This window comes from Panthera tigris, chromosome D1 (assembly GCF_018350195.1).
Source record: "Panthera tigris isolate Pti1 chromosome D1, P.tigris_Pti1_mat1.1, whole genome shotgun sequence".
NCBI classification, from domain to species: domain Eukaryota; kingdom Metazoa; phylum Chordata; class Mammalia; order Carnivora; family Felidae; genus Panthera; species Panthera tigris.
In genome coordinates this window covers 98,258,595-98,280,766 of record NC_056669.1, presented here as the reverse complement: position 1 = coordinate 98,280,766, position 22,172 = coordinate 98,258,595, and the positions used below count along the sequence as shown (strand labels likewise).

Genomic DNA, 22,172 nt, shown 5'->3' with positions numbered 1-22,172 from the left:
GTGGGCTTTTCACAAATGGCTTTTATGATGCACCAAGAATCATAAAATACCTAGGAATAAACCTAACCAAAGATGTAAAAGATCTGTATGCTGAAAACTATAGAAAGCTTATGAAGGAAATTGAAGAAGATACAAAGAAATGGAAAAACATTCCATGCTCATGGATTGGAAGAATAAATATTGCTAAAATGTCAATACTACCCAAAGCTATCTACACATTCAATGCAATCCCAATCAAAAGTGTACCAGCATTCTTCTGGAAGCTAGAACAAGCAATCCTAAAATTTGTATGTAATCACAAAAGACCCTGAATAGCCAAGTAATATTAAAGAAGAAGACCAAAGTGGGAGGCATCATAATCCCAGACTTTAGATTCTACTACAAAGCTGTAATCAAGACAGCATGGTATTGGCACAAAAACAGACACATAGACCAGTGGAATAGAATAGAGACTCCAGAATTGGACTCACAAAAGTATGGCCAACTAATCTTTGACAAAGCAGGAGAGAACATCCAATGGAAAAAAGACAGTCTCTTTAACAAATGGTGCTGGGAGAACTGGACAGCAACATGCAGAAGAATGAAACTAGACCACTTTCTTACACCATACACAAAAATAAACTCAAAATGGATAAAGGACCTGAATGTGAGACAGGAAACCATCAAAACCCTAGAGGAGAAAGCAGGAAAAAACCTCTCTGACTTCAGCCGCAGCAATTTCTTACTTGACACATTTCCAAAGGCAAGGAAATTAAAAGCAAAAATGAACTATTGGGACCTCATGAAGATAAAAAGCTTCTGCACTACAAAGGAAACAATCAACAAAACTAAAAGGCGACCGACGGAACGGGAAAAGATATTTGCAAATGACATATTGGACAAAAGGCTAGTATCCAAAATCTATAAAGAACTCACCAAACCCCACACCTGAAAAACAAATAATCCAGTGAAGAAATGGGCAGAAGACATGCATAGACACTTCTCTAAAGAAGACATCCAGATGGCCATCAGGCACATGAAAAGATACTCAACGTCATTCTTCATCAGGGAAATACAAATCAAGACCACACTGAGATATCACCTCATGCCAGTCAGAATGGCTAAAATGAACAAATCAGGAGACTATAGATGCTGGAGAGGATGTGGAGAAATGGGAACCCTCTTGCACTGTTGGTGGGAATGCAAACTGGTGCAGCCGCCCTGGAAAACAGTGTGGAGATTCCTCAAAAAATTAAAAATAGATCTACCCTATGACCCAGCAATAGCACTGCTGGGAATTTACCCAAGGGATGCAGGAGTGCTGATGCACAGGGGCACTTGTACCCCGGTGTTTACAGCGGCACTTTCAACAATAGCCAAATTATTCAAAGAGCCTAAATGTCCATCAACTGATGACTGGATAAAAAAATTGTGGTTTATATATACAATGGAATACTACTTGACAATGAGAAATAATGAAATATTGCCTTTTGTAGCAATGTGGATGGAACTGGAGAGTGTTATGCTAAGTGAAATAAGTCATACAGAGAAAGACAGATACCATATGTTTTCACTCTTATGTGGATCCTGAGAAACTTACCAGAAGACCATGGGGGAGGGGAAGGGAAAAAAAAAAAAAAAGAGAGAGAGAGGGAGGGAGCCAAACCATAAGAGACTCTAAAAAACTGAGAATAAACCGAGGGTTGATGAGGGGTGGGAGGGAGGGGAAAGTGGGTGATGGGCATTGAAGAGGGCACCTGTTGGGATGAGCACTGGGTGTCGTATAGAAGCCAATTTGACAATAAATTTCATGTTAAAAAAAAAAGAAATAAAAGGCTCGGTAGCTATATATAAAGTAGCAGTAGCATCTTGAGAGCAGGGTGGAGGATGTTGTCAACTCAATGAGATCAGGGCGTGTACCTGTTCACTTACTATACCCCCAGCACCAAGCATGTGGTAAGTCTACCAGAAATATCTGTTAAGTAAATGAGGAAATAGTTTAGGCCTTTCTCTACTCTCAGGTAGGGTCACTACAGAAACTGCTTTATTTAATAGTTATTTCAATCAGTGTTTTTTTTTTTTTTAATTTTCCTTGGAATATAATCATAGATGCCAAACCAAAAGTACGCAAATATAAAAATTACTTGTATTTTCTAGTGCATTTAGCTCTTGTCTCAAAGATTATAAGGTGAAATGAAAATCTGGCATTAGTAAACTTTAGTCTACTTCCCCAAATCTGTATTTCTAGAAACTAATTTGTATTACCTGCTGCTTCATGGAGTGTTTTCACTGTGTCCCTAGAAATTTCAACTTTTCAAAAACTTAACATGCCATTTCATTCACATTAGTCAAAAGGAGGAAGCAACCCAAGTGTCTGTTGATAGATGAATGGATAAACAAAATGTGGATACATACAATGGAGTGTTCTTCAGGCTTAAAAAGGAAGGCAATTCTGACACATGTCACAACATGTATGAACTCTGAGGACATTGTGTTAAATGAAGTCAGTCATTCACAAAAAGGGAAGTATTACATGATTCCACTAACACGAGGTACCTAGTGTAGTCCAATTCAGAGACAGAACGTAGAACAGGGCTTGCCAGAGGCTGGGGGCAGGGGAGGAAATGGAGAGTGCTTAATGGGGAAGGGGAAGAAGTTCTGGAGATGGATGGGAGCGATGATTTCGGCACAGTGTGAGTGTACAATTACCTGGAAATTTATCAGGGCTCTTCTCACTCACCTTATGTGCCAAAACCAATCGCCAAATCCTTTGGATTTGATCTCTGAAAGCGCCCCTTCCGTGGATGCTGCCTTAGTTTTGGCTCTTGTCATTTCTCACGACTGCAAGTCTCCTAACTAGCCACGCTCGCTGCCTCCAAACTCACCCTCTAAGCCATTTCGATAGGAAATGGCCTTTCAAATGATCTTTCTCGAATTCAGATATCATCACACCACTCTTCTGAATAAAATCCTTTAACCTACAGCATAAAATTCAACTTCTATTTTTACGGCAAAAATGGTCTTTCAGGACCTGACTATTCCATTCCTTCGCAGGCTCATCTCCCCTAATGCCCTTCACAAACTCTAGCCATTCTGATCTTCTCAGGTTCTTTTATGCCTCTACATCACAGCACATGCTCCACTAGAATGTCTTCTCTCCTTTACCCATGTGGATAACTCTTACTCTTCCTTCCCACATTAGACCAAACAACCAGTTCTCAGGAGAACCTCCTCTAATCTACTTGCTCCCCTTTCTCTAACCATAGGGTCCCCTCACCCCCACTCAGCAGTTTCCTTCTTTGTATTCGCACCGTTTCTTCAATCTACGGCATGGTATTTTAATATTTACCAAGAGCAAAGGCTCTGGAGCCAGACTGCCTAGGTAGGGATCCCACCCCAGCATGTGCTGTACAACCCTGTCAAGTTACTTAACCCCTCTGAGCCCTGGTTTCACTAGTTATAACGGGGATGATAATATCTACCATGGAGAGCTGTTGTGAAGAATAAATGAATGACCGCACACAAAGTGCTAAGAACTCCACCTGGTTCCTAATAGGTAGCCTTGTGATGACGATGGTACTAGTAATGGTAGTAGTGTCTGTGACACAGACAGATAGCTCCTCAAAAGCAAGGTGTTCCTAGAGCCTCAAATAGCAGTCACTCAAATAGTATTTATGGGAACAAAAGAGAGACAGAAGTTAGAAGAAAGGAAGGCAAGAAAAGAATTTGGGAAGACTCACCGCCATTTTTGCCCACAGTTCGGAAGCATCTCCAGAAGGCCCGTAAGAATGATGCCCGGTTGTGAGGGGTTGCTTGGATGAAGCTGAATTCCCGAAAGAGAATGTGAGTTCCCTGACACACACTGTTAAAACTGCAAAGAGAAAAATCAAGGAATCATTAGATGAATAGTTTTTGGAAGGCTGGAATCAGAGTGAAAACTCAAGACGAGACAGAACCACTGCCCAAAAGGAGGAAAATCTTTTTTCTCCAACAAACTCTGAACTACAGATTAGATGAAGTCTTTCAATGAGGAAATCTCTTCATATAACCACATCCTTCTGAAAACTCTTGGAGTCCAATTCCTCTGTGTGCTTCCCACCGCCGACATATATGTACTGAGGGACTTTTCATCAGTCACTGGAACACTTCAGATAGAGGGAAATGTTTCATTCTTTAACTGGATGACATTGGCACTTGTATTTTTGGGGAGAATACTTCTCCTGCCACATTTGGAATTATAGTTCCTTAAAGATATTGTTTCTGTACTGTCTCTGATCTACATCAGCTGCCATGAGAACAAAATGGCTCATAGGGACATAACTGGATTGTCTGTTCCAGTTTGGGGGTGATGTATACCTCTTTGACAATAACCTCACAGGCAAGTCCATGTGCCAAAGGAAATGAAAGGTTGCAAACAGAACACTAAAGGCAAATAAGAACAAGGGTAAAAAGTGGCCCCTGAATGACAGTATGAAGCAAAGCCCCAGAGCCCAAGTGAGTCATTGTTTAAGCTGGGCCGGGGAAGGGGAAAAAAACATACTCCATTGCTTTTGGGTTCTTCTGCCAGAGAAAGAAAGGCTGTAGAGCCTGGCGTAATCTAAAAATGGAAATTCCACCAAAGAATAGGCAATTATCCAGTAATCATCACAACCAAAGGCAGACTTCAGGTTCCAGAAAACTCCTAAATTCCCTGACAAGTATATCAGGAGTGGAAAATGTGTTAATCTTTGTAGAGAAACAGGCATTAAACTAAAGATGGCAAAGCAATAGAGAGACAGTGGAAATTCCAAATGCCACTTTTCACTTGCTGACCATTTAAGGGGGAGGGGGGGCGGGGAGGGCGCAGGAGGGAAGGATCTGAATCTCTGAACCAAACAGGAAAAAATTTCAGGAGGCATCTGTTCCATTTTCCTTTTTCCTGACCAAGTTCTGAGGGGAACATCTAACCTGTCTTTAATATAGAGTGTGTTATCACTTAAGATAAAATTAGCTTCTTCCTGGTAATATTAATAACACTATGAAAAATCAAATTACCTACTCTTCTCCCCGTGGAAAACTAGCATAGAAATCTACTTCTGAGACACTATGAGGAAGTATGAGGAAAACATCTGGTGAAGGATTAGGTTAGAGGAACAATTTTTAAAAAGCAATGAAAGTGTTAACCTAACCATGCAGTTTGCAACGCTATTGTCTTGAGCAAAGGAAAATGAAAAATAAAGCAAATGAGCTGTTACAGGTAAATGGGGTAGGTCACATTTCTAGCAAATGACGTCTAAAATGATAACAATCTAGTCTAAATTTATGAAGCTATCGAGAAAAGAATTAGTCCCAAAGTATGCTTCATACCCCCCATGGGAAAAAAAGCTGGTGTCTAGGTCATAGTCTAGGCTGTAAAGAAACTAAGACTAGTGAAATTATATCCTTAGTGTAGCTTTTTTAAAATATCTTTTTTTAAAACTAGGGAATAATTTATGCATTGAAGACTCTGGCTGAGACTCATTGTACAGATAAGAATTTACATAAGAAGTTATAAAATCAGAATTTTAAAAAACAAACTGATAGGCCAAGGACATATAATACTGAATACAGTAAAAAGATTTATAATTGTATTTACATTACTGCCTTTAGATAATCCCTACCAATAAAATTCAGCTGGTCAGTATGGAGATCACAATCACTTTACTTAAAGAGTCAATAGACAATCTTAATATAATCAGTGGAAATTATTTTACATAAGATGGCTGTAACAAAAAAGCAGAAAATACAATATATTGCTCGAGGCTTTACTGTTTCTCTTCAACCTGAAATATCTTTTCCCTATCTCCATCTGTTGAAATTTCTATCCAGTTTTTCAGGACCATCTCAAATGCCACATTTTGCAAGAAGTTTTTTCCCCGATTCTACACTCATGCCCAATTCCCACCACGACTTACTTCTCACTACTGCTACTCACAATCTGCTGCCTTTTTAAAAAGTTATTGGACTGGGGCGCCTGGGTGCCTCAGTCGGTTGAGTGTCCAACTTCGGCCCAGGTCATGGTCTCATAGTTCGTGAGTTCAAGCCCCATGTCAGACTCTGTGCTGACAGCTCAGAGCCTGGAGCCTGCTTCGGATTGTGTCTCCCTCTCTCTCTGCCCTTTCCTTGCTTGCTTTCTGTCTCTCTCAAAAATAAATAAACATTAAAAAAAATTTTTTTTTAAGTTATTGGACTTACTTCCCCTATAGACTATAAGTTCTATGTAATAAGCAATTAGGTTGTACTCATTTTAGCCTCCATTACATTATCTAACACATAGTACATACTACTCTATAAATCCCTTTGGCAGTTGATCTAGAAAGATCAGAAAAAAATACACAATACTAGATAGAAATTATCAGATTTATATTTATAGTTAGCCACACTGGAAATACTTAAAAGTTGGCATTTTATAAACTTTTTAAAAGTCCAGGACTTTGGGGGCGCCTGGGTGGCTCAGTCAGTTAAGCGTCCGACTTCGGCTCAGGTCATGAACTCGCGGTTTGTGAGTTCAAGCCCCGCGTCAGGCTCTGTGCTGACGGCTCAGAGCCTGGAGCCTGTTTCAGATTCTGTGAATCCCTCTCTCTGACCCTCCCCCGTTCATGCTGTATCTCTCTCTGTCTCAAAAATAAATAAATGTTAAAAAAAAAAAATTTTTTTTTTAAATAAAAAAAAAAAAGTCCAGGACTTTGGTCTGCTATTTGTATTGTAATATTGCGATACTCAACTGTGTTTTGATCAGTATTTGCCTGGCATATCTTTTACCGTGCTTTTTAATTTCCATTCTCCTGGGTCATTTTGTGTCAGATATTTCTCTTGTGAGTAGTATATAGCTGGATTTTTTTTACCCAACCTTACAGTCTCTGTATTTTAAAAAGCGAGGTTTTTAAAATCTGATTAATTTCTGCCATCTTATTTTATCTTTTCCATAAATTATTCTTCTTTGACTTGTTTTTCTTTTCCTGCTTTCTATTGTGTTAGTAAAGCTTTTTCTTTTTTACTTTTCTCTCTCCCCCCGCCATTAGATCGGAAGCTATGACAGAATCTGTAACTTCTTAGAATTCCTCTTAAACATTAAACATACATATTTAGCTACACATTTTTTTTATTGAAGTATAGCTGACATACAATGTTACATTAGTTTCAGGTGTACAGGACAGTGATTTCGACAGTTCTGTACATCATGCAGTGCTCACCGTGGTAAGAGTAGTCACCATCTGTCACCATATAAAGTTTTTACAGTTGACTATATTCCCTATGCTGTACTTCTCATCCCCATGACTTATTTATTTTATAACCGGAAGATTGTAACTCTTAAACCCCTTCACCTATTTTACCCATCTCCCTCCCCCTCCTCTCTGGCAACCATCAATTTGTTCTCTGTATTTATGAGACTGTTGCTGTTTGTGTATGTCACGAGCACGCTATGAAGGTACACACACGAGTTATGTGTTTCCACGATGTCGGCTTTATTCAGTCATAAAGCAAGGTTAACATGATTACGAAGCAGGTTCAGGATTCCAAACTCAAATGACATTTCACCATGTGATTAACTTGGCTTCTTACACAACACACAGAGCAAAAGGCAAGACAAGTCACACAACAAACATAACATAGCGGGTAGGAAGTTAACGAACCAAACTTGAAGTCAGTCTGTGGATGTGTCGTTGAGATAAGGCCACGGTCCGGTCCAGTCTGGTCCGGGTCAGCTCTCAGCACTTACTGCTTATTCTGTTCAAGCCTCAGACGATCCCAGTTCTGTTCAGAGATCAATCGGACAGAGCTTTCGCAGATGCCGCCTTTTTAAAGTGGTCAGACATAGAGGGGTCAGTGTCTCCTCAATGTCTGAGGAGTGACATTTTGCTGCAAAAATCTTCCCCTTTTAAAGGGATTTAATCAGTCTTGGGCCCCTGCAGACCTCCTCTGCTTCTGCTTGTTATCAGTTCTGGGGTGTGGTCAGCTGGTGCTGGTCTGGCTGATACCTGGTAGCTACGGTACCCTTAAATGTTTGCATCATTGCTTGACACAGGCCCCTGCTTGACGTGAGTGACTCCATCTTACTCTCCACAGTGTATGTGTATTCGTTCATTTGTTTTGTTTTTCAGATTCCACATATAAATGAAATCATACGGTTTTTGTTCTTCTCTGAGTTATTTCACTTAGCGTAATACCCTGTAGGCTCATCCGTGTTGTCAGAAATGATAAGATTTCATTCTTTTCTATGGCTGAGTAATATTCCACTGTACGTGTATACCACATGTTCTTTATCCATTCATCCATCAGTGGACACTTAGGTTGCTTCCATATCTTGGCTATTGTAAATAATGCTGCGATAAACATGGATGCATATATCTTTTCAAATTAGTAGCTACACATTTCTTAAAATGCCAAATCACTCATCATCTTTGTTACTCTCCAAAGCAAGACAAGAACCAAAGCACACTCTAAATAACCCAGGAGCGCTCTTCTCATCTTCTGATATTATTTTCCAGAATTTGACTTCTATCTTTTTAAATTTAAAACTTTTTTTTTACTGTGGTAAAATGTTTATAATATTTATTATTTTAACCATAACACGACATTTGTCATTTTAACTGTTATAAGTGTACAATTCCGTAGCTTTAATACATTCATGATGCTGTATAACCATTACCACTATCTATACACACAACTTTATCATTATCCCCAACAACAACCCTATATACATTAAACAGTAACTCCCCCCTCGACCTTCCTCCCATACTCTCGTAACCTCTATTCCTCTCTGTCTCTAAGAATTTGTCTATTCTAGGTACCTCTTATAAGTGGAATTGTACAATTTTTTCCCTGTGTGTTTGGCTTATTTCACTAAGTTTTTAAGGTCCACCCATGTTGTGATTTATATGAAATTTCATTCCTTTTTAAGGATGAATAACATTCCATGTATGTATACCACGTTTGCTTATCCATTGATCTGCTAATGAGCACATGGGTCGCACTACTATAATGAATAGTGCTTTAATGAACATTGGTATACAGATATCTCTTCTTCAAATATCCTGCTTTCAGTTCTTCTAGGTATATACCCAGAAGTGGAATTGCTAGGTCATACAGTAGCTATATGTTTAACCTTTTGAGAAACCACCAAACTGTATTTCCTGGTTGCTGCACCATTTTACATTCTCATAGCAATGCACAAAGGTTCCAATTTCTCCAAATCCTCACCAACACTTTTCCTGTGTGTGTGTGTAAATACTCATCCTAGTAGGTATGAGGTGGTATCTCATTGTGGTTTTGATTTGTATTTCCATGTTGAGCATCTTTTCATGTACTTATTGCCCATGTGTATATCTTCTCTGGAGGAATGTCTAAGTCCTTTGCCCATTAAAAATTTTTTTCTAAATTTTTTTAATGTTTATTTATTTTTGAGGGAGAGGGAGAGAGAGAGAAAATGAGCAAATGGTGGAGGGGCCAACTGGAGAGAGGGAGACACAGAATCTGAAGTGGGCTCTAGTCTCTGAGCTGTCAGAACAGAGCCTGATGGAGGGATCAAACTCATGAACCACAAGATCGTTACCTGAGCCGAAGTCAGACACTTAACTGACTGAGCCACCCAGGTGCCCCTAAAAAAATTTTTTTAATGTTTATTTTTGAGAGAGACAGAGACAGAGCGTGAGTGGGGGAGGGGCAAAGAGAGAGGGAGACACAGAATCTGAAGCAGGCTCCAGGCTCTGAGTTGTCAGCACAGAGCCTGACGCAGGGCTCAAACCCACGAACTGGGAGATCATGACCTAAGCCGTAAGTCGGACGCTCAACTGACTGAGCCACCCAACTGCCCTGTTTGCCCATCTTTTAAGAACTTTTTTTGTTGTTGAGTTGTAGGAGTTCTTTATATATTCTGGATATGAATCCCTTATAAGATATATGACTTGAAAACGTTTTCTCTCATTCTTCAGGTTGTTTTCTTGCCTTCTTGATAGTACCCTTTGATGCACAAAAAGTTCTTAATTTTGATGAAGTCCATTTTATCTATTTTTTTATTTTTTTCCCCATGCTTTTGGTTTGCTGTCAATTATAATGCCATGAAGACATTCAGTTATTTTCTTCTCATGGTTTTATAGTTTTAGCTCTTAAGTTTAAGTTCTTGATCATTTTGAGTTAATGTTTATATAAGGTATAAGGTATGGGTCAACTTCTTTTGCATGTGGATATCTAGTTTCCCCAGCACCACTTTCTGGAAGGACTTATCGAACAGTCCTTTCCCCAATGAATGGTACCCATGTTGAAAATCAATTGACCATACATGTGAGGGTTTGTTTCTGGGCTCTCAATTCTATCACAGTAGTCTTTATGTCTGTCTTTATGCCAATACTATACTGTTTTAAGTACTGTAGTTTTTGTATTAAGTTTCAAAGTTAGAAAGTTGGAGTCTTCCAACTTTCTTCTTTTTTAAGATTATCCTGGCTTTCTGAAACCTCTTGCAATTCCATATTAATTTGAGGATCAGCGATTCCATTTCTCTGAAAAAGTCTGTTAGAATTTTGGTACAGTTTGTATCAAATCTGTAGATTTATTTGGATAGTATTGACATCTTAACAATGCTAAATCTTCCTATCAAAGAACAATGTCTTTCCAATTTTATAGGTATTTTTAGATTTCATTCAGCAGTGTTTTGTAGTTTGCAGGGTGCAAATCCTTTGCTTTCTTGGTTGGATTTATCCCTAAGTATTTAATTCTTTTAGATGCTATTATAAATAGAATTGCTCTCTTAATTTCCTTTTGATGACTGATTGCTAGTTTATAAAAACACAATGGACTTTTGTATGTTGATTTGATATCCTGCATCTTTGCTGATGTTCATTAGGTCTGGTAGCTCTTTTGTGGATTCTTTGGGATTTTCTACATGTAGGATAATGTCATCTGCAAATAGATAGTTTTACCTTTTCCTTTCCAATTTGGATGTGCTTTATTTCTTTTGACTTCCATCTTTTTAAATGTAAAAAATAATTATTTTTAAAGATCAATAGTTAATTCCACTTATCAACATATCATATTACCTCGCTCACTATTGTTTCTCATTCTGTTCCTTTCCTCTTGGTTCAATTGTTTTCCTGCTAAAGTACACCATCCTTTAAGACAGGTCCACAATCACTTATCACTTTGGACCTCTCTGTTTTGGAATCGACAAATTTTTGGATTTTATAAAGGCAATATGCTGCACAAACCAGATGTGATATAGCACCACCAATGGGGCTGGGGTAGCTGCCCATAGTCAAGCATATTAAAATTTCCATAGCGAAACATATCCTTACACTAAGGACTATAAATAAAGACCAAAGATAGCCTCATAAACTAGTCCAGATCAAGTTTGCCCCCAAATGAGTTTGTTGAAAAATCAGCAAAAACAACTTCAGGTTTTCTAAGCTTTTTTTAACTTCAAATTGTGAATTTCTGAATATTCACAGGCCTGCCGTTTCCACAAAAGGCTGTGGGTGGTAAATGCTCTCAGTTTTCATCTTCTTGAAAATATCTTTATTTTACCCTCTGGAGTAATAGTTTAACCAGGTGGAGAATTCTGGGTTGTCATTTATCTTCTCTTAGCACTTCAAAGATCCTACTCCATTGTCATCTGGCATCTATCATTGTTGTCGAGAGACCATCTGTCAAACTCCTGCCATTCCTCATGGAGTTAATCATTCTTACCATTCATATATGCTATTTTCTTTATCATTAATGTTCTGTGGATTACACCACGTGTCTATCATGTAGGTGTATTTTTAGTTATCTTGCTCAATACTTTAATCTGACTTACATCTTTTGTCAATCCTGGAAAATAGTCTCAGCAAGTATCTTTTAAAATATTGCTTCACTGTCATCCTCTCTATCCTTTTCTTCCCCTAGTAGATATACATTTAGCCTCTCTGTGTCTTTTTTGTGTCCTTTCATAATTTTCATCTTTTATCTCTGTGTTAACCTTAGTATTATCTTCCAAATTATGTACTCTTTATTCTGTCTAGTCTAAAATTTATTCTCTCTGTTGAATTTTTTAATATGTCAGTAGCTTTTTTATTTCTAGAACGTTTAATTGGCATTTAAAAATTTTTTTTTTGCTGTTTATTTATTTTTGACAGAGAGAAGGACAAAGCATGAGCAGGGGAGGGGCAGAGAGAGAGAGAGACACAGAATCCCAAGCAGGCTCTAGGCTCTGAGCTGTTAGCACAGAGCCCGATGCGGGGCTCGAACCCACAGACCACAAGATAATGACCTAAGCTGAAGTCGGACGCTCAACTGACTGAGCCACCCAGGCGCCCTTAATTGGTGTTTTAAAGAATTTACATGGTTTTTTTTCTCTCTCAAGTTTTTATTTAAATTCCAGTCAGTTAACAGAGTGTAATATTAGATGCAGGTGTACGATTCAGTGATTCATCACTTCCATACAACACCCAGTGCTCATCAAAAGTGCCCTCCTTAATCCCCCCCACCCATCTAACCCATCCCCCCACCCACCCACCTCATTCTGGTAACCATCGGTTTGTTCTCTAAAGTTAAGAGTCTGTTTCTTGGTTTGCCTTTCTCTTTTTTCTCCCTATGTTCATTGGTTTTGTTTCTTAAATTCCACATTGACTGAAATCATATGGTATTTATCTTTCTCTGACTAACTTATTTCACTTAGCAAAATACTCTCTAGCTCCATCAACATCATTGCAAATGGCAAGATTTCATTTTTTATGGTAGAGTAATATTCCATTATATATACATACCATATCTTCTTTATCCACTCATCAGTCAATGGACATTTGGGCTCTTTCCATAATTTGGCTATTCTTGATAATGTTACTATAAACATTGGAGTGCATGTATCCCTTCAAAGTAGTATTTTTGTATCCTTTGGGTAAATACCTAGCAGTGCAATTGCTGGATCATATGGTAATTCTATTTTTAACTTTTTTAGGAACATTCATTCTGTTTTCCAGAGTGGCTGCACCATTTTTCATTCTCACCAACAGTGTAAGAGGGCTCCCCTTTCTTCACATACTCACCAACGCCTGTTGTTTCCTGTGTTGTTAATTTTAGTCATTCTGACAGGTGTGAGGTGATATCTCATTGTAGTTTTGATTTGTATTTCCCTGATGATGAGTGATGATAAACATCTTTTCATGTGTCTCTTGGCCATCTGTATGTCTTCCTTGGACAAATGTCTATTCATGTCTTCTGCCCATTTTTGAAATGGATTATTTGTTTTTTGGGCAATAAAACAGATCAATGAAACCAAGAGCTGGTTCTTTGAAAACATTAATAAAATTGATAAACTTCTAGCCAGACTTATCAAAAACAAAAGAGAAAGGGCCCAAATAAATAAAATCACAAATGAGAGAGGAGAAGTCACCTCTCAGAAATACAAATAATTATAAGAGAATATTATGAAAAACTATATGCCAACAAATTGGACAAAGTGGTCCTAGAAACACATAAACTACCAAAACTGAAACAAGAAGAAATAGAAAACAATAACCAGCAAAGAAACTGAATCAATGATCAAAAATCTCCCAACAAGCAAAAGTCCAGGGCCAGATGGCTTCACAGGTGAATTCCGTCCAACACTGAAAGAAGGATGAGGGGCAGCTGGGTGGCTCAGTCAGTTATGTGTTCAACTCTTGATTTCAGCTCAGGTCATGCATGATCTCATGGGTTCATGAGACTGAGCCCTGCATTGTGCTGTCAGCACAAAGCCTACTTGTGATTCTTTCTCTCCTCTCTCTATGTCCCTCCCCCTGCTCACATTCTCTCTCTCTCAAAATAAATAAATAATTAAAAAAATAAGGAAGAGTGAATACCTATTCTTCTCAACCTATTCTAAAAAATAGAAATGAAAGGAAACTTCCAAATTCATTCAATGAGGCCAGCATCACCCTAATACCAACACCAGAGAAAGACTCCACTAAAAAAGAGAACTATAGGCTAATATCCCTAATGAACATGGATGCAAAAATTCTCAACAAAATACTAGCAAATCAAATCCAACAGTAAAAGAATCATTCACCATGATCAAGTGGGATTTATTCCTGGGTTACAAGGATAGTTCAATATTTGCAAATCAATCAACGTGATACACCACATTAATAAAAGAAAGGATAAGAATGATATGATCCTTTCAGTAGATGCAGAAGCATTTGACAAAGTACAACATCCATTCATGATCAAACCCTCAACAGAGTAGGGTTAGAGGGAACATACCTCAATATAATAAAGGCTATATACAAAAAACCCACAGCTAATATCATCCTCAGTGGGAAAAAACTAACTGAGAGCTTTTCCTCTATGGTCAGGAATAAGACAGGGATGTCCACTCTCCCCATTGTTACTTAACATAGTACTGGAAGTCCTAGCCACAGCAGTCAGACACACAAAGAAATAAAAGGCATCCAAATCAGCAAGGAGGAAGTCAAACTTTCACTATTTGCAGATGACATGATGCTATATGTAGAAAACCCAAAAGACTCCAGTACAAAATTGTTAGAGCTGATACACAAATTCAGTAAAGTCACCGAATACAACATACATCAATCTGTTGCATTTCTATACAAAAATAATGAAGCAGCAGAAAGAGAAATCAAGAAATCAATCCCATTTACAGAGGCACCAAAGCCCATAAGGTACCTAGGAATACACCTAGCCAAAGAGGTAAAAAATCTGTACTCTGAAAACTAGAAAACACTGATGAAAGAAATTGAAGAAGACATAAAGAAATGGAAAGACATTCCATGCTCATGGATAGGAAGTACAAATATTGTTAAAATGTCTATATTACCCAAAACAGTCTACACATTTAATGGAATCCCTATCAAAAAACCAACAGCATTTTTTCACAGAGCTAAAACAAACAATCCTAAAATCTGTATGGAACCACAAAGGACCCCGAACAGCCAAAGCAATCTTGAAAAACAAAAGCAAAGCATCACAATTCCAGACTTCAAGTTATATTACAAAGCTGTAGTGATTAAGGCAGTATGGTACTGGTACAAGAATAAACAGATAGATCAATGGAACAGAACAGAAAACCCAGAAATGAACCCACAACGATATGGTCAATTAATTTTCGACAAAGCAGGAAAGAATATCCAATGAAAAAAAGACAGTCTCTTCAACAAATAGTGTTGGGAAAACTGGATAGCAACATGCAAAAGAATGAAACTGGACCACTTTCTTACACCCTACACAAAAATAAATTCAAAATGCATTGAAGACCTAAATGTGAGACAGGAAACCATTAAAATCCTAGAGGAGAACATAAGCAGTAACCTCTTTGACATCAGCCATAGTAACTTCTTACTACATATGTCTCCTGAGGCAAGGGAAACAAAAGCAAAAATAAACAATTGGGACTTCATCAAAGTAAAAAGCTTCTGCACAGCAAAGGAAACAATCAACAAAACTAAAGGCAACCTATGGAATGGGAGAAGACATTTGCAAATGACACATCTGATAAAGGGTTAGTATCCAAAATATAGGAAGGACTTATAAAATTTAACACCCAAAATACAAATAATCCAGTTGTTCCCTCCCTCCCTCCTCCCTCCCTCTCTCTCTCTCTCTCTCTCTCTTTATTTTTTAAAAAAATTTTTTTTCAACGTTTTTTATTTATTTTTGGGACAGAGAGAGACAGAGCATGAACGGGGGAGGGGCAGAGAGAGAGGGAGACACAGAATCGGAAACAGGCTCCAGGCTCCGAGCCATCAGCCCAGAGCCTGACGCGGGGCTCGAACTCACGGACCGCGAGATCGTGACCTGGCTGAAGTCGGACGCTTAACCGACTGCGCCACCCAGGCGCCCCTCTCTCTCTCTCTTTAATAACAACCATTCCTTCTTTTACTTCCCTGAGATCCTTAACTTTATTTCAAACTCAATTTAAAATAATTATTAGTCTTATTTTCTCTGGAGTACATTTATATTTCAATTGTTGGGTTTATTGGCTCTTTCTTAGCATTAGTTGTTCCCATATATTTTGGAATTTCAGCGTGTAGACTCACCTAAGTGGGAGGCTATCACTCTCTCCAGCTGTCCTGAGGACAGATCCTAGTCTAGGACCAGATCTTATATTGGATGAGGTAAGGCTCCATTCCCAATGATATTGGGGATATCACAGAGACTGTCACTGGACCCCTGAGTAGCTCAGACCACTCAGGCCTGGTTGCAAGGCTGTCTGCTTCCTTTCATTGTCCCAGGTTTTATATAAGCCACTTCCCAGGTAGCAATCATACTTTTAAAAAAATCTCCCGCCCTGTGTGTGACACAGTTGGTCTCTACTATTCTACAAGAGATGAGTTCTCAGTTTCCTATGCTTGCTTCTGAACACAGATCACAGGAGGTCTGTGGTTTGAGCCCCATTAGCATTGTGGTTTGTTTAATTCCTGGTCCATAGATGAATTTATATTGACTTTACACATGGCTATGTCCTTTAAATTTTCTCTTCAGAAAATTTTATGTATCATTACCATGTGTTTGTAATGGATAAGACGGCCAAATCATAAACACTGTAAGCCATTACAACCAGAAATCCAAAACAATTTTTCTACCTGCATAAAAATGCATTCTTGCTATTTTTCAGTGTATTTAACTAAACCAAAAAGTTTTTTTTTAATTTTTTAATGTTTATTTTGGAAAGAGATAAACAGAGAGCGAACAGGGGAGGGACAGAGCGAGGGGGGGGGGGGGGAGGCACAGAATCCGAAGCAGGCTCCAGGCTCTGAGCTGTCAGCACAGAGCCCGACACGGGGCTCGAACTCATGAACCGTGAGATCATGACCTGAGCCGAAGATGGATGCTTAACCAACTGAGCCACCCAGGCGCCCCCCAAAAAGTTTTTGTAATAGACATCAATCTTCTAAAATTGAACAAGAATGTTCTTAAAAATATTTTAAAGGCTACACAGAAGTATACTCTATATCTACCTCAAATATATTTCTCCAAAACCAGTATTCAAATTTCATTGAGTAAACTCTTTCATTCTTTAAGTTGTTGGGTTTTTTCTCTTAAGATTTCAATTTTTTTTATTTTGACATAATTTCAAATTTACAGAAAAGATTCAAGAACAGCACAAAGAATTCCTGAATACCCTTCATCTAAATTACTCAAATATGAATATTTTATTACATGTGCTCTCAAACTCTTTCTCAATCTCTCTCACATACACACATATAAATATTACTATTTTTCAGAACTGTTTAAGAGTAAGTTATAGACATGATGCTCCCTTACCCCTAAAATACAGCATGTATATCCTAAAAAAAATAAGGAATTCTCTTATATGACCATAGTATAGTGATCAAAATCAGAAAATTATAATTGATACAATATTGTTATCTAATGCACAAGCCTTATTAAGATTTCACCAGTTGTCCCAATAATGCCCCCTTTATAGGAAAAGAGAATTCAAGATGGATACATTGCATTCTGTTGTCATGACTCTTTAGCCTCTTTTAATCTAAAACATTTTGTTCTTGAGTCTTTGTATTTCATGACATTGACACTTTTAAAGAGTACGGATTACTTTGCAGAATGTACTTTAGTCTGGGTTTGTCTGATGCTTCTTTGTAATTAGATTTAGGTTAAGCCCTTCAGACAAAATTACCACAGAAGTGATGATGCTGAGTTCTTCTAAGTGCATTATATCAGAAGACACTTTCTGTTCATTTCTAGTTACTGGTGATGTTTATTTTGACCATTTGTTTAAAGTGGTAAACTTACCTTTGTAATTACTAAGTATCTTGTGGGTAGATATTTTGAAGCTGTGGAAGTATACTGTTACTCTTTAAACTTTCATTTACTAGTTTCAGCATCTACTGATAATTCTTGCCAGAGCAACAATAATTATAATGGTTGCCAAATGGTAATTTTTCACCCCTAATTATCTCACTGCATCTACATTTTTATAGGTTGACTTCCTACAGTAAAGAAGAGCTTATACTTTTCATCAATTCTTTATTTATGTATTTATTTATTTACATTGGTCTGGACTTTACTGGATTCTTTTTATTTTATTTTTTTAACTTACCTCCAAGTTAGTTAGCATATAGTGCAACAATACTTTCAGGAGTAGATTCCTTAATGCCCCTTACCCATTTAGCCCATTCCCCTTCCCACAACCTCTACAGTAACTCTCTGTGTGTTCTCCATATTTAAGAGTCTCTTATGTTTTGTCCTCCTCCCTGTTTTTATATTATTTTTGCTTCCCTTCCCTTAGGGTCATCTGTTTTGTATCTTAATGGACTTTACTGGATTTTTCACTCAATAGGTTATAATCCTTTATTATCATTATTTATTTTGATGCTCAAATTATCCCAGACTTGGCTATGGAAGCCCCTTCAAGCTGATTTTTTTAAAGTAAGCTCTACGCCCAATGTGAGGCTTCAGTTCACAACTCCAAGATCAGGAGTCACATCCTCTATTGAATGAGCCAGCCAGGCACCCCAAGCTGACTGCTATGTCCTTTTGACATGGCCACACAATTTTTTTTTTTATCACTTCCTTACTTTTTCATAGAAAAAGATGTTCCAGGTTCATCTTGTTTTTTCTCTACCCAATCCTGGAGCCAGCCATTTCTTCAAGAAGACAGAGTTGCTTTTATTAGAGGACAGTGTTTAGAAACCAAGATCTAGGTAGATGCTGGATGTGCTCCAAATGTATCATTGCTTCTAGGCTCTCTCAGAAGTCAGGGTTAAAAAACAAATGAAGATTTATATATACACACTCTACATGTGTGCATACACACACACACACACACACAAACAGGCAGACACTCATACTCATTTCTATATATCTAGCTATCTATATTTATTAAAACCCATGAGTATACCAGTTCCATTCCAATTCAATGCTACAGGGTACATTCTATCCTTTCCCTTTTTCATGTCTGAAACTTCCTAATTCTCTAGTTGGTGCTATTGGGGAGTCAGTGTTTAATGAGTACAGAGTTTCAATTTGGGAAGATGAAAAAGTTCTGGAGATAAACAGTGGTGATAGTTACAGAACAGTGTGAATGTACTTGATGCCACAGAAATGTACACTCAAAAATGGTTAAAATGGTAAATTTTACATTATATATATTTTACCACGACAATAAAGAAAGAAATTGGGATATTGGTGTCAAATATCCACTATGTAACTTTATAGAATTGTCTGATGGGATAGTTTGGAAACTATAATCAAAACATTTTTTTTTAGAGTGGTTCTGAAGTAAGATCACTATGGCTTTGCTCCTGGAAGAGTGGACCAAAGATATCAGCATTGGTATCACTTAGAAGCCTGTTAGAATCTCAGGCCCCATCTGAGACCTACGAAATCCAATTCTGCATTTTAACAAGATTCCAGGTGGTTCGTGTGCACGTTAAAGTTCAAGAAGCACTCATTTGGGACACATCCTGCCACTTCCTAGTTTTGCGACTTTGGGCCAGGTACTTAACCACTCTGTGCCTCAATTACTCTTTATCTATAAAATGGTGATAACAGGAATGAAGTTGCCACAGATTATTAAATGTGATAAATAATGCATGTTGTAAAATGCCTGCCTGGCATATCCAGGGACTATACGCTATTATTATTACTTTGCTCAGTAGAAAATCTGTGAAAGTCGGTTTCAGGGACTCTTCAAAAAATAGCAAACTTAGGAAGTCAATGTTTTCAGGAGGATGTGAAGGGTGCTTGGCTTTAAGACATAATTGGGGGAAAGGATATATGGGAGATAACAGTTTTGGCCAAATATGAAGACCCAATATAGTCGAGTGGAAGGGCCACATTAATTCACAATAGGGCCATTTTTTTCCTGTTATAGTATGGTAGGACCAGACAAACATTATTTACAAAATATAGATGGAATAGAAGCAGCTTTTAATGAGACAATGTCATCTTTTTCAGATATTTCGAAGCCTAAGTGGTGTGTTTTTCACATGTCTGAAATCCCTGTGCGAGATACAATCTTTCCGCTGAAAAATCACTTCTGTTTGACTTACACGATAAAGGACCAGAGTTGGTTAAGAGTGCGAGATGGAGGAGTGTGCAATACTGACAAGGTGGGGAGACAAAAAGACAGCCATACAGGCCCGCATGAACTGTTAGCATTTGGGCCACAGCACCCAGAAGATGTTGTTGAGTTCCTAACCTAATTTCTCTGGCAGGAGACCTTTCCCTGTCCCAGAAAAGACTTTGAAGACAGAGAGGATTAAAAAAAATAATATTGTTAAGAAGTGAGGCTGCTGGGCTTGCACTTTACTAGCCGGAATCCCTTTATCTTTCTTGAGAGCCCCCCAGATCTCTTTTATTCTAGGTCAGTAATTTAACACTCTCAACTCTCAATTCAAAGCCTGTAATGACCTTGCTGTGCTGAATTATTAGCCCAGGATATAGAAAGAGAGAAAGAGAGAGAGAGCGTGCGAGAGAGAGAGAGAGAGAGAGAGAAGGGAAAAAAAAAAAAACCCTTAAAAACAACAGAGGCCTTTTGATCAGAGCACCAAACTGCAGTTCGCTGTAACTCAAGCTGCCCATTCTTATATGGCAAGAATTAAGGACTCCCCCTGCCAGGCAGGACCCTATTAAAAGACAATAGCTGTTTGAAAAGGGTAAGCAAGTTGATATGGATATAATAGGCCACATATGGGGGCCCCTTTCTACTCTGAAATAAAGCTCCTTCTTAAGAGTTGTGAGCTGGGAAATCCAGCATTCAGTAAGGCGGGAGGAGGAGGTGTAATAGAAGAGAGTGAGTGGGTAGCCATGCAGAAATGCTTGAAGGTGCTTCAGGAGAAAGGGAGGAGGGCTTTGGGGAGCCTGCAGAGATGAGCATCAATCACTGAGGATAGAGGCTTTCAGAATGGCCAGGTGCTCGTTGGTCCCCAAGAGGTTTTTAGGAGCAGTGATGACAAAGATTTGGCTGGAACCAATATAGTGGTTAGTTTCTCTAATGGGTTAACAACAACAACAACAAAACAAGCAGGAACCTAGTAAGCTCTTGCCAGAATGGATGCAGCTGGCAAAAAGTAATCCTGTCTGCCTTGTTTTATACAATTTAACATGTCAACATCCTAAACTGATTAATACCATCTAGTGCCACTATACATTCTTGTAATCTTTAGGACGTGATTTAAAAAAAAAAAAAAAAAAAAAAAAAAAAGCCTTGTAAAACAGGTACACTGGGCCCCAAAGAAACTGCCTCTCGCCTATAAACTATACCTTTTCTCAGATATAGTATAGAGAGGTAACCACAGGACACAGTACTTCTTACTCCATTAGCTAATCCATGTTTGCTCATCTATCACCTACACACTCGGCCCATTAGCAGATGTTGCTTTTGGAGGATCCTAAATCCACAACGCAATTTCCCGACCACTGTTTTAGGTACCTCTAAGATCTTGTTAGTATGTTACAAAACAAGGAATGATTTAAAGTGATTCAAGGTATTTAAACACACTAATCTAGCTATCTATGCCTAAATTCTGAATTCTCAAATTCCTAAGCAAAAATATCAGAGATATTTTTCTTTCTTTTACCACCCTTTGCTAACTGCCAAATGAACAGCTCTCCAGTTCCCATCCACTGCAATTAATGGGCTAGTTGGGTGGAATTTACAACTAAAGAAAAAACACAAGGGATCTCTCTCTAACACTTGCGTGTTCCACTGAGTGGTCAACGGGGCACTAAACTGATCTTTAGCAAATTAAAGGGTTTTGCTGATTAAAGAGAAGGTCTGGATTCCCAAGAAAAAAATCTTGCATCACTACTCGGCTTCAGACTCCAAAAGAAACATATTATTTTTACAAAAGTCATTAGAGATAATTGTTTCCATAAAATACTGCAGTTCTAAACTACTCTCCAGTATGTAGACTCCTTCATTTAAGATGGGGTCATCATGTAGGAAAGGAAGGGTGAGCAATGCAGAGCACCAACATCATGCTCATTCCCCAATTCATTCCTTAGCACATGGCAAACATATTTTCAGAAGTTCAAATTGGGACACACAGTCTAAAAAGTTTTTACTTGCAGAGTGCCTGGGTGCCTCAGTTGGTTGAGTGTTGGACTCCTGATTTCAGCTCAGGTCATGATCTCACAGTCTTAAGATTGAGCCCCAGGAGCACCTGGGTGGCTCAGTCAGTGGGGTGTCCGACTTTAGCTCAGGTCATGATTTCACAGTTCATCGGTTTGGGCCCCACGTC

General features: G+C 38.3%; 1 protein-coding gene across 3 annotated transcripts in view; it reads right to left on the bottom strand.

Annotated features, from left to right (window-relative positions):
• The window catches only part of CD1H11orf49 (chromosome D1 C11orf49 homolog), a 199,086-nt gene that overhangs the window by 109,839 nt on the left and 67,075 nt on the right, over window positions 1-22,172 (bottom strand). For all 3 annotated transcript variants that reach the window (XM_007082131.3, XM_007082130.3, XM_007082133.3), the window contains exon 3: window positions 3,720-3,850. In XM_007082131.3, the coding sequence (XP_007082193.2) occupies window positions 3,720-3,850 (131 nt within the window). The remainder of the gene's footprint in view (window positions 1-3,719; window positions 3,851-22,172) is intronic.